Genomic DNA, 14,204 nt, shown 5'->3' on the forward strand with positions numbered 1-14,204 from the left:
GAAAACAAGCTCTCTAATGTCGCTCGGATACTTGAAGAACTACATGACTGACAATGCTTTCAGGCTACCACCAGGATTTCTGCCTGTTATGCGAGAGCGCCATTCCATGACGCATTAAAGAAAGAAATAATGAGGGTCATTGAAGCTCGACAGCCAATCAGTTAGCTATTATGTTGCTTACAGCAAGGTGATGACGTATTTACATTGTACCTAAACTTTAATGACACTTGACATTTGAAAATACATCTTTTGAAACTGATACCACGATAGAAACTCATTTGACTGTTGTAACTAAGTAGAGTATGTGTTAGAATGCATTATTTACCTGTCGTAACAGAAAGGGGAGATAATTGTGCAGTTACTTGTATTGCTGGGACTGAACCATGACTATCAACACACATGGATAAAGAAACCGTTACAACTGTGGTGTTAATATAGCGGAATATGTGTTTCTGCTCTGATCATGATGCACGAAATCGATAAATCGATTTGTGGCGTGTCAACTATACATGGCTCATGAAAACTATAGTATACGTCCCAGGCATCATTATCAGCAACTACGTCGGCATGCGATGGTTCGAATACACGATTTGCTCGGATGTTGTTCGTTGGTTTGTATGTACCAAGCCTGTGAGTTTCAGCCGTGGTGAATATCTCTTATCTCTATCTCTTGGCCTGTTAAGTAGTCTGTAGCTGATCGACCTCTGTGTACTAGAACTGACTGGCCTTATTGTACCACTAGCTGACTGGCCTTATTGTACCACTAGCTCCCTGGCCTTATTGTACCACCAGCTGACTGGCCTTATTGTACCACTAGCTCCCTGGCCTTAGTGTACCGCTAGCTGACTGGCCTTATTGTACCACCAGCTGACTGGCCTTATTGTACCACTAGCTGATTGGCCTAAGTGTGCCGCTAGCTGACTGGCCTTATTGTACCACTAGCTGACTGGCCTTATAGTACCACCAGCTGACTGGCCTTATTGTACCACAAGCTGACTGGCCTAAGTGTGCCGCTAGCTGACTGGCCTTATTGTACCACTAGCTGACTGGCCTTATTGTACCACTAGCTGACTGGCCTTATTCTCGAAATAAGCCCTAAGAATTCTAAACTTTGATCGTAGCCAATGTGTTAAGAATGGGCTTAAGAACTTCATACGGCTACGAACTTTTCGAGAATCGCTAGCCTGGGCCCCGTTCCTCAAAGCGATCGTAGCACTACGACAGTCGTAACTCCCAAACTTTAACATAGACTTACGACAGTCGTAACTCCCAAACTTTAACATAGACTTACGACAGTCGTAACTCCCAAACTTTAACATAGACTTACGACACTCGTAACTCCCAAACTTTAACATAGACTTACGACTGTCGTAACCCCCAAACTTTAACATAGACTTACGACTGTCGAAGCGCTACGATCGCTTTGAGGAACGGGGCCCTGGATCGCAGCCTCCAACTGACGTCATCGCCAAAGAAAAATAGTTTCATGTATTGATTCAGTCATGAATAAAACATTGTAATGAATACAGTTAACCAGGTATTGATAGTATATATATTCTGATATGCGTCAAGGAAAGTTATTTTTCGATTGTTGATATAGATACTTTTGAAGTTTGATACTTTGATGATTATTTTGCGTTGATGCTTTATGGGTCATGTTGAACCTTTTTGTCGTTTAGCATGCATTAAAGAGAACATGTACAATGGCAGCTTTGTCAAGAAATGAAACACTTGTAAACCTGTCACAGCTATGTTTCGCAGTAAAAACATGGCGCTTGTGCTCATCCGTCTCCCGGCAACCATTAGTATATCATAGGCTGCATTTGTGGAATATTGCCCAAAGTTATCACTGATTAGCACTGGAACACTGGCTGAATCAAGTCAACTGGCTGTATCAAGTCAACTGGCTGAATCAAGTCAACTGGCTGAATTATGCTAGAAACAATCTGAAGGTTCTTTGGGTCAACCGAGGTCAAAGCATTTCTGCCATATATACACATACACACAAACATGCATGCACACACGACACACACACACACACACACACACACACACACACACACACACACACACACACACACAGACACACACACACACAAAATACAAAAATCATACATATAACTCTACATACATACAACTGCACACACGGCCACACACACAACTATACATAAATACAGCTATGATGATAATAATGATATACCAAATTTGTATAGCGCCCAATGATGTAGGAACTGAAACACTCTACAGCCCTTTACAGAGAGACCTGGTAAATTGTGTGTCACCAACCCGGGCAGTGTGACACAATATGCGTACCTGAAGTGAGCTGTAGGTCTGTTTAAATGATACCAATATCTATATTATTGACTTAAAAGCAGGTGCACAAGTGTTGCAGAGTAATGTATCCGCTGAATCGAACATCATGCTTATCACAATTAATATTATCGAATGCAATAATATTCAATAAATCGAAAATTGATATCCTCTTATCATAATCATTACTTTTACCTTCAAAACAGAAGATATGTAAATCCTTCATGAACTGCCTCATATTCTATTGAGATGTTTGTTTGTTTGAAACATTTCTAAAACTACCAGTAAGACATAATTTATATCACTAATGACCTCTTATAATGATGACATAATTAAGAATGTAGCCTATTATATATATCATGCAATCATGTAATTAAGGAAATCTTTATTATGTTAACGCTTATAAATGCGCATCATGTGATTATTGTCTTTTCAATATTACTGTACAACCTTTGTTATAGGTCGGTGGCCTAAAAGCAAATAAACTATTGATACTGATAGTATTGAGATTCTCAGGTACTGAGAAAATGTGAGCGAACTTACATAGTTTATGTTACGCTAGGCTAATATACTATCCCAAAAAAGAAACGCATAGACGAGAAATCTGTTGCGAAAATGTTGTATTTTCAAACATGTATAACTCATCAACAAATAGACTTTAGTGCATGAATTTTTACACGAGTTTATAAGAAGGTAATGTCTATACAACCAAGTGGATACGTTTAGATAACGGAGAAGTTGAGCGCGATGGTGAAGACGTAGCACGGTCCCGACGTCGGGTCTCCTGGCTCCCAGTCCAATCTCTTTCAACCTGTTCCCTACAGTTTGACCGGATATCCTCCGAAGTCCAGTCACCCTGGCTGCTGTGCTCTCACCCGTGGCAGTACGATCATGCAAATGTAGTACCCGGATGTACCGATCTGGGGCTGCAGTGGTGACTCGAATTCTGCCTGTACACGGACGGTCATTTGTTATACCTGTTTGGTTGTAACGAGCTGCAAGCCGTAATAAACTGCTCAGACTAACATTCAGACGCCTGGCAACAGATGATTGGTAATCCCAAGCGTGAATTCTTTCAATGGCGATGTTCCGTGTCGAAGAGTCAAGTCGTTGCGTAGTGATTTGACCTTGAAACTCCTTCAAAACGGATGTAATCTGGATATTTGTTGCCAGACAGTGCATGCTCTTTGCTGCACAGTTTCAACTGGAAGGTGACGTTTGATGCGTTGTGGCGATGCCTTTTTAATCCTTGTAAGAAATCTCATCAAAATCAACATTTTCAGGTAAAATCGATTTTTTACGCGTGCAATTGTGTAAAATCATGTTATCAACACTTTCGTTACATATTTTGACGATTGTTTGAACACAATAGGTAATTAATAGATTTTAAAAAATACAAATCGCCTATGCGTTTCTTTTTTTGGATAGTATAGTATGGCTGTGTCATATTAGCCAGGCCGATGTACCTGGTTCTCAATAGCCCAATCAATGATTTCCTTACCGGAGTCTCTGAACCGAACATAATACGTACAAGAATTCTCTTTTAAATGTGATGGGAGCAATATTTTTATCTGATGTAACTGAAAACATATATACCTACTTAACTATTTCACCCTTGCATTATAGGTATTGGTTTGGTCGTTATGTTTCTGGTTCTCCATGACAGGCAAGTCAGGTCGGTTCATCGTGTACTGCTTCATGAATACAAATACACAGTATTCAGCGAAGTGTTTGTAATCTAACACTGCCAATGTGCAGCGTAAAGTATATGCATGTATTGAACAGCTGGTTGTCATTACATGTAACTCGATGATAGGCAATTGTGTTATTTACATATCCTACTGTAAGACACACCTTCTGAAGAGACCAACAGTATGTCGACATACATTGTGTTAATGGTGTATCATGAAACATAAGCATTGGGACTTACGATATGACAAGACATATGATTATTGTATAAGATCTACGAAAGTAAGATGATGCATGTAAAAACTAAAATTGAAACATATTAACAAACTACTTGCAATCAGAGAAGTACGTGAACACCAACAATGGTATGGTTGCTATGACTCATCTGATTGTATCACAGTTTTGAAAGAATGGTTGTTCTAATTGTATGAAACACTACAGGCGACCACGATACTACCAGCCTCTTTCTCACTTATAACTTCTGCCAGTCTAAGATAGTCCCAAAGATGTTCAATGGGGTTTATATCGGACCATGGTAATAGCCTAGCGTTATCATCCATGAATATCTGACCGTTGGTGCCTGTGTCTATCTGTAAGGAAGGGACGTCTGATAGGACGACGAACCATGTCAGTCATGAAGGGAAATATAGATGATTTGTTGCAGCATGACAATCAGACACTATCCCCATCAGAAAATGTTTGGTTTCGCACTGGTACAAAATGTGACCTGTTGGCATACATAGAAGCAAGCGTTACAGCAACAGAGCCAGCTGTTACCAGTTTGTCTATTGACGGAGCCGTCACTGTCAAAAGGTAAAATTTATCAAAACATCTGATAAATGTGCCAGTGCGGTTTTCATACCAAACATCCATGCACAGATATAAATTTCACATGTGTGGGTCTGGTATGGGATAGATACAGTCTAAAAGCAAAAAGTTTTCGTAGACAATCCATTGGCAATGCTACTATTCCTAAGAAGTAGCCGAGAAGAAGAGTGCTACAAAGGGAACTTTCCTACTTGTTCTCAAAGGCTCGTTTTCAGTCTGTCCTGGATAGCTATTCTCGAAACGTTCGTAACCCTACGAACGTCGTAAGCCCATTCTTAACACATTGGCTACGATCAAAGTTAAGAATTCTTAAGGCTACGAACGTTTCGAGAATAAGGGCACCTGAGCAGAACAAGGACGTTATCGTTACAGTTGGTGAACAGGTAGCTTGTGTTCCCCAACAACATGATCGGTCTCCACTTGTCCTTGAAACCACCAAGAAGCCGATATTCACATCATATTTCATGTTGCCCATGGTGCAAAACATGGCCATGAAAAGATCATGTTACGAACAGTAGCTACATATGTTGTAGTGTTTGCTGGTACGTTCAATAGTCTCCCAAATGATCGTTAATTCATCACTGCGAAACAAATGCACTTTGCGGCCCGAATGACATGTACATTTCAAACGTTGGTGATATGAGCCTCTGCTGATACGTTTATTTCCTCACATGGTTAAATTTGGGAAATATTGTTCCTTCGTGTCGTGTTACATCACAGATACGCACTTATATGATTATGCACGAGCAGCCAGAGTGAGACCGAGAAAACAAGCTTGTGTGTTATATGTTAGTGTGTTATATGTACAGAAATGTAAGTGATGGTACCAGCTGTTTCCCGTTTGTATCTGGTAATGGCTGAGCGAGTTTGGTTTCAATTCGGATCGAATTTTTATTCAGTCATACGGAAAGCCCAAAATAACGACGGTTGAAGACGTTTAGTTTTTCATGGAGCTTATAAACAGTCGTATAATCACAATGATTGATATCCCGATCGGTGCAGCCTGGGATTCGAACCAACGAACAGCGGATTCTGACGCGGTTGAGGACGCGTCTCCACACAGGCCGCTGAGCCATTTGTGAACAGCTGACGGTTTCTCTACCGTAAAACTCTACCGTACTTTCGTACTTGCAAGAACTAAACTTGAGAAACAAAACAAAATGTTCCTCCAAGTCTAAATAAAAATAGATCTTATTACCGAAAATGACATTTCTTCGTTTTTCTGCCTTCTTGATTCACAAGAGTAGTCATCGCAAATACAGGATCCGCTGCGTCTGGTTCGAATCCCATGAAGGATCAATGAGAAGTGGGTTTGTCAGTTCTGTTCGACACACCACACCCATGTTTAATGACCTGCATCACATAAAACCTTTGTAGCGTGACATGACCGTTCAAGCCAGTCAAACATAACGAACACTCCTACCTAGCAACACAGAAGTCAAACAGTTTGAAGCATCTCATATTGCCACAGGGTTACAGTCACAACGTTCCTAGCAAGGGCTCGTTAGTACAGTTGGCAACGGACTGACGGATCCGTCCATCATAGCTATCATAGTACAGAGTTGAGGTGATCGTAAGCACCATACCCAACACAGAATGACGTCGTTACCGCGCTAGGAATGACACCCTGAACGTCCTACCTTTTTCTGCGTCATCCTCGACGTGAACTTCTACTTCAAGGTCATATGTATTGCACTTGTATCAAAGGCTATCTTCGAAATTCTTACTGGTTCGATAGACTGAGATTACTAAATTATGCTGACGGCAAGTAAATATTCAAATATATTAGTCCTCAATGAGGTGTGCTAATTGCTCAAATCTATTATAAGGTTCCCGTACATATGTATTGCACTTATACCACAGGCAGTCTTCGAAATTCTTACTGGTCCGATAGACCGAGACTGCTAAATTGTGCTGAGGGCAAGTAAATATTAAAAAACGGTAGTAAATAAATGCCATAAGTATTCAAATATGCTTCATTCCAGTCTTCTCTCACAGTGTCTGATCAGTCACTGATTTTGTGTACTGCTGAGTACCACAAGGTCTCAAAAACGTACACATTGTAGAATGTAACAAATTATATTTCCCCTAATAGCCTACACAAATAACATTGCAAACTGTACAAGCATTGAACGACATCAATCCAAAGCATTTACTCATTGCTGATACTACGCATGGCATATTAAATGTCCAAGATTTGCGATAGTTTATCACACGACAATGTACATTAATAATTTGTAAATCGAATATCCATGGCTGTATGATGGAAATCCAATCCTTGTGGTGTTATTATGTATGATAATAATGATATTTATGATATCTATGATAATAACACCATTTTCTGAGGAGATTTGTTGTTCGCATTTGGCGATATATATGCATACATAATTAGTTTTCAGCTATCATGTATGCGTGCGTGTGCGTGTACGCGTGCGTGTACATTAGACACGATAAATACTATGACCTCAGCACCTAAATTATTGCGTGAGTACAACTGCTTCAATGAAGGAAAAAATGGAATGCTCACTTTACAGCACAAAACAAAGTGCGAAAATATATATGTGTCATTATTTTTTAAGAATAGTTAAGTTGATATTTTCTGTAGTTGTATTGCTTTTGTATTGGTGAGTGAGTGAGTTTAGTTTTACGCCGCTTTTAGTAATATTCCAACAATATTTCTGGGGACAGGGAAACGGGTTTCACACATTGTACCCATGTGGGGAATCGAACTAGGGCTTTAACCATAAGGCTACCCCACCGCCCGGCTTTGTATTGGTGGGATGACGGGCAAGGTGAGTCCAAGGTGGGTCATCTGAACCGACCCTGAAACAATTTCTCGACAAAATGGCGTCGACATACGTTTAGATGTCTCGGCAAAGTTTTCAAATTTCCTTCTGCGATAACAATGTGAAACGCCTTTGCTAATAATTCCTGAAACTGTTTCTAAACAGAACTTGTACCACCTTCATATTAATGATCAAAGCTGTGGTTCCATATCTTAGGTTTGAATACTTTCTGTCAATCATAAGGACAAATACAACGATAATCGACACTGCCGTTTCTTCCCCAGCGTCGTGCTAAAATCGATAAAAATATGCAATCCTTCAACAAAAACATTCTACGATATGTTGCAGACTAAACGTCAATACTCAATAACTGTACAGTAGGTAAAAGTTAATCCTCCTCATCGGTCTGATTTGGTTTTGTGGTGTTTTAATTTTCTTACATTGGCTGTCTGACACTTAAACAGTCACGTGTATCTGACATGGGTGCATGACGAACATGCATAATCCATTCGCTAAAAGTTCAAAGATTGCAGAAAAAAGGTCGGGAAGCACGGTAATCACTTTATTAATTTCATCATATTTTGGAATTCGCAATACTTAATAAAATATTAACACCATGATGTTAAATATCAGATGATGATGATGATGATGATGATTTTGTGATTTTGATTTTGCACACCCAGTGATTGTCATCTTAATTTACAGTTCCAAAGGGCCATTTCCGGGAAGACCTATTGTCCCTTGTCACCAATGAAGTGTGGAAAGTGTGGGCCACATATTGTCCCTTAGCACTAACGGGGTGAATAGAGAGAGACCACATTTTGTGCCTTGGCACTAACGGAGTGTGAATAGTGAGGGACCATATATTGTCCCTTGGCACTAACGGGTGTGAATAGTGAGGGACCACATATTGTGCCTTGGCACTAACGGGGTGTGAATAGCGAAGGACTACATATTGTCCCATTGCACTAACGGGGAGAATAGTGAAGGACTACATATTGTCCCTTAGAACTAACGGGGTGTGAATAGTGAGGGGCTACATATTGTTCCTTGGCACTAACTGAGTGTGAATAGTGACGTACCACATATTGTCCCTTAGCACTAACGGGGTGTGAAAAGTGAGGTACCACATATTGTCTTTTAGCACTAACGGAGTGTGAATAGTGAGGGACCACATATTGTCCCTTAGCACTAAGGGGCTGTGAATAGTGAGGGACCACATAGTTTCTTTAGGCACTAACGGGGTGTGAATAGTGTGGGCCACATATTGTCCCTTGGCACTAACGGGGTGAACAATGAGGGACCACATACTGTCCCTTGGCACTAACGGGGTGTGAATAGTGTGGGCCACATATTGTCCCTTGGCATTAACGGGGTGTGAATAGTGAGGGACCACATATTGTTCCTTGGCACTAACGGGGTGTGAATAGTGTGGGCCACTTATTGCCCCTTGGCACTAACGGGGTGTGAATAGTGAGGGGTTTCATATTGTACCTTGACACTAACGGGGTGTGAAAAGTGTGCGCCACTTATTGTCCCTTGGCACTAATTGGGTGTGAATAGTGAGCGGCTACATATTGTCCCTTGGCACTAACGGGGTGTGAAAAGTGAGGGCCACATATTGTCCCTTGGCACTAACGGGGTGTGAATAGTGCGGGACCACATATTGTCCCTTGGCACTAACGGGGTGTGAAGAGTGAGGGCCACATATTGTCCCTTGGCACTAACGGGGTGTGAATAGTGCGGGACCACATATTGTCCCTTGGCACTAACGAGGTGAGTAGTGAAGGACTACATATTGTCCATTGGCACTAACGGTGTGTGAATAGTGTGGACCACATATTGTCCCTTAGCACTAACGGGGTGAATAGTGCGGGCCACATATTGTCCCTTGGCACTAACGGGGTGTGAATAGTGAGGGACTACATAGTTTCTTTAGGCACTAACGGGGTGTGAATAGTGTGGGCCACATATTGTCCCTTGGCACTAACGGGGTGAACAATGAGGGACCACATACTGTCCCTTGGCACTAACGGGGTGTGAATAGTGTGGGCCACATATTGTCCCTTGGCATTAACGGGGTGTGAATAGTGAGGGACCACATATTGTTCCTTGGCACTAAAGGGGTGTGAATAGTGTGGGCCACTTATTGCCCCTTGGCACTAACGGGGTGTGAATAGTGAGGGGCTTCATATTGTCCCTTGACACTAACGGGGTGTGAAAAGTGTGCGCCACTTATTGTCCCTTAGCACTAACGGGGTGTGAATAGTGAGGGGCTACATATTGTCCCTTGGCACTAACGGGGTGTGAATAGTGTGGGCCACTTATTGTCCCTTGGCACTAACGGGGTGTGAATAGTGAGCGGCTACATATTGTCCCTTGGCACTAACGGGGTGTGAAAAGTGAGGGCCACATATTGTCCCTTGGCACTAACGGGGTGTGAATAGTGTGGGCCACTTATTGTCCCTTGGCACTAACGGGGTGTGAATAGTGAGGGGCTACATATTGTCCATTGGCACTAACGGGGTGTGAATAGTGTGGAGCACTTATTGTCCCTTGGCAATAACGGGGTGAATAGTGTTGAACACATATTGCCCCTTTTCACTAACGGGGTGTGAATAGTGTGGGCCACTTATTGTCCCTAAGCCCTAACGGGGTGTGAATAGTGAGGGGTTACATATTGTCCCTTGGCACTAACGGGGTGTGAATAGTGTGGGCCACTTATTGTCCCTTGGCACTAACGGGGCGTGAATAGTGAGCGGGTACATATTGTCCCTTGGCACTAACGGAGTGTGAATAGTGAGGGGCTACATATTGTCCCTTGGCACTAACGGGGTGTGAATAGTGAGGGGCCACATATTGCCCCTTGGCACTAACGGGGTGAAAAGTGTGGGCCACATATTGCCCCTTGGCACTAACGGGGTGTGAATAGTGTGGGCCACATATTGTCCCATGGCACTAACGGGATGTGAAGAGAGAGGGACCACATATTGTCCCTTGGCACTAACGAGGTGAGTAGAGAAGGACTACATATTGTCCCTGGGCACTAACGGAGTGTGAATAGTGTGGACCACATATTGTCCCTTGGCACTAACGGGGTGAATAGTGTGGGCCACTTATTGTCCCTTGGCACTAACGGGGTGTGAATAGTGAGGAGCTACATATTGTCCCTTGGCACTAACGGGGTGAAATGTGAGGACCACATATTGTCCCTTAACACTAACGGGGTGTGAATAGTGAGGGGCTACATATTGTCCCTTGGCACTAACGAGGTGAGTAGAGAAGGACTACATATTGTCCCTGGGCACTAACGGAGTGTGAATAGTGTGGACCACATATTGTCCCTTGGCACTAACGGGGTGAATAGTGTGGGCCACTTATTGTCCCTTGGCACTAACGGGGTGTGAATAGTGAGGAGCTACATATTGTCCCTTGGCACTAACGGGGTGAAATGTGAGGACCACATATTGTCCCTTAACACTAACGGGGTGTGAATAGTGAGGGGCTACATATTGTCCCTTGGCACTAACGGGGTGTGAATAGTGTGGGCCACTTATTGTCCCTTGGCACTAACGGGGTGAATAGTGTTGACCACATATTGCCCCTTGGCACTCACGGGGTGTGAATAGTGTGGGTCACTTATTGTCCCTTGGCACTAACGGGGTGAATAGTGTTGACAACATATTGCCCCTTGGCACTAACAGAGTGTGAATAGTGTGGGCCTCTTATTGTCCCTTGGCACTAACGGGGTGTGAATAGTGAGGAGCTACATATTGTCCCTTGGCACTAACGGGGTGAATAGTGCGGGCCACATATTGTCCCTTGGCACTAACGGGGTGTGAATATTGAGGGGCTACATATTGTCCCTTGGCACTAACGGGGTGTGAATAGTGTGGGCCACTTATTGTCCCTTGGCACTAACGGGGTGAATAGTGTTGACCACATATTGCCCCTTGGCACTCACGGGGTGTGAATAGTGTGCGCCACTTATTGTCCCTTGGCACTAACGGGGTGAATAGTGCGGGCCACATATTGTCCCTTAGCACTAACGGGGTGTGAATAGTGAGGGGCTACATATTGTCCCTTGACACTAACGGGGTGTGAATAGTGTGGGCCACGTATTGTCCCTTGGCACTAACGGGATGAATAGTGTTGACCACATATTGCCCCTTGGCACTAACGGGGTGTGAATAGTGAGGGGCCACTTATTGTCCCTTGGCACTAACGGGGTGTGAATAGTGAGGGGCTACATATTGTCCCTTGGCTCTAACGGGGTGTGAATAGTGTGGGCCACATATTGTCCCTGGGCACTAACGGAGTGTGAATAGTGTGAACCACATATTGTCCCTTGGCACTAACGGGGTGAATAGTGTTGTCCACATATTGTCCCTTGGCACTAAAGGAGTGTGAATAGTGAGGGGCTACATATTGTCCCTTGGCACTAAAGGAGTGTGAATAGTGTGGACCCCCTATTGCCCCCCAGCACTGACGGGGTGTGAATAGTGTGGACCACGTATTGTCCCTTGGAACTAACGGGGTGAATAGTGTGGGCCACATATTGCCCCTTGGCACTAACGGGGTGTGAATAGTGTGGGCCACATATTGTTCCTTGGCACTAACGGGGTGTGAAGAGTGAGAGACCGCATATTGTCCCTTGGCACTAACGAGGTGAGTAGTGAAGGACTACATATTGTCCCTGGGCACTAACGGGGTGTGAATAGTGTGGACCACATATTGTCCCTTAACACTAACGGGGTGAATAGTGCGGGCCACATATAGTCCCTTGGCACTAACGGGGTGTGAATAGTGAGGAGCTACATATTGTCCCTTGGCACTAACGGGGTGTGAATAGTGAGGAGCTACATATTGTCCCTTGGCACTAACGAGGTGAATAGTGTGTGTGTGTGTGGGGCACATATTGTCTTTTAGCACTAACGGTGTGCAAATAGTGGGGGGCCACATATTGTCTTTTAGCACTAACAGGGTGAAAAAAGTGAGGGCCACATATTGTCCCTTGGCACTAACTGGGTGTGAAGAGTGAGGGACCACATATTGTCCCTTGGCACTAACGGGGTGAATAGTGAGGGACCACATATTGTGTTTTAGCACTAACGGAGTGTGAATAGTGAGGGACCGCATATTGTCCCTTGGCACCAAAAGGGTCAAGACAAGCTGATATGAACTCCTGTCTGATCCTCCTCGACCGAGTATCAGTTCAGTTCTAACAATAGTGATAATCATAACGATGGTTACTTATTAAGCACCTGTATCCACGCATTACCCCGGTTAACCCAAGCTTCTTGTGAGGCGCTATAACGTTAACAGTCATATGACTTTTCCCACAAATTATACAAATTATTTTTTTATTAGTTTAATAGTGCACACACCTCAGTTAAAGATTTGCTTAACTTTCAGATGAAGACATACACATTCGTATTTAATCATTCACTGTTCAGTCAGCCATGACTGGTTGACCAAATGTGAGATGAATGACACTTCTTGTAGAAAAGACTCATTCATAAATTTCAATAATACCTACCCAAACTGTGAAGGAAGGGGACGGAACTCCATCTTTGTGCGAATTTTAAACCATGGTAACACGACAACACCTGCCGTTTTGGTTTATACTAACGAGCGGCGATGCACGTACATTAGTGAACCTACTGTACGCTCTAAATAGTCAGCCATGCGTTCTGACAAGAAAACAACTTAATCTTAAATACAAAGTAGCATGTTGTAGTTACGAATAAAGAATCTATGACAAAATTATACTATTCGACTGTCGTTTGAAGCACACACGAACACAAACAAACGCACACACACACAGACACACACACAAACGCACACACACACACACACAGAGTATTCGAACATGATGAATACATGGACAACCTTTGAAAACCGCGACAAAATGATAAAATGACAGGTGGCAAAAATGTCTCACCTTGTGACGATCTTCTCGTCCTTGCCCGGCTTCTTCAACCTGAAGAACATGGCACACATGACTGTATGTTCAGTAAACTGGCTTTATATATATCCCTTGAATATCTTGGTGAATTGCCACCAAAAGTCACTGAGAAAAAGGATGTATGACCCAAACAACTGCTTTCACACTGTCTCCTCGAAAAGGACCACTCTGCTTGATTGTCGTTCAGGTGTCGTCTGCCCGTTTACCTGTCGTCTGCTCCGTCCTCCGAGATCTTCGCAAGTCCAGGCTCAGCGGATGGTGACACTGTGCTAGTCAATTCTAACGCACACTGTATGTATTGATTCATTCGAGACGTGTTGGGACAGTTTGAGGCCTCAGTAATAGAAGCGCGAACCACCCGTAAATATGACCAGCAGAGTTTAAGATATGGAACCAAGGGGAAGCAAGCGCTGTGTAACGTGGGTATGTGGTCTAACGATTTCAGTGTCTAGTACCCGATTCCAAGACATCGACCCGCAGTGACAGCGGTAAACAGTGTTGGCAGTCAGGTGTCTAGCAATAGTCACTGAATATTGACGCAAAAAGAGGAACTATTCGTAAATATGCCGACGGTAGTGTATTTGCCTACATTTGATCCAGATTGTTGATTGTAAGGGTAAAGC

The 14,204-nt window shown here is 43.2% G+C and overlaps 1 protein-coding gene across 1 annotated transcript in view; it reads right to left on the reverse strand.

Annotated features, from left to right (window-relative positions):
• The window catches only part of LOC124262455, a 54,675-nt gene extending 40,756 nt beyond the window's left edge, over positions 1–13,919 (reverse strand). Inside the window, exons 1-2 of the mRNA XM_046696961.1 lie at positions 13,788–13,919; positions 13,558–13,596 (exon numbers count right to left, since the gene is read on the reverse strand). Coding sequence (XP_046552917.1) covers positions 13,558–13,596; positions 13,788–13,888 — 140 coding nt within the window. The 5' untranslated portion in view covers positions 13,889–13,919. The remainder of the gene's footprint in view (positions 1–13,557; positions 13,597–13,787) is intronic.
• Between the last annotated feature and the right edge of the window lie 285 nt (positions 13,920–14,204).

Source organism: Haliotis rubra, unplaced genomic scaffold (assembly GCF_003918875.1).
Source record: "Haliotis rubra isolate DU_JTF1 unplaced genomic scaffold, ASM391887v1 Scf84, whole genome shotgun sequence".
Lineage (NCBI taxonomy): Eukaryota > Metazoa > Mollusca > Gastropoda > Lepetellida > Haliotidae > Haliotis > Haliotis rubra.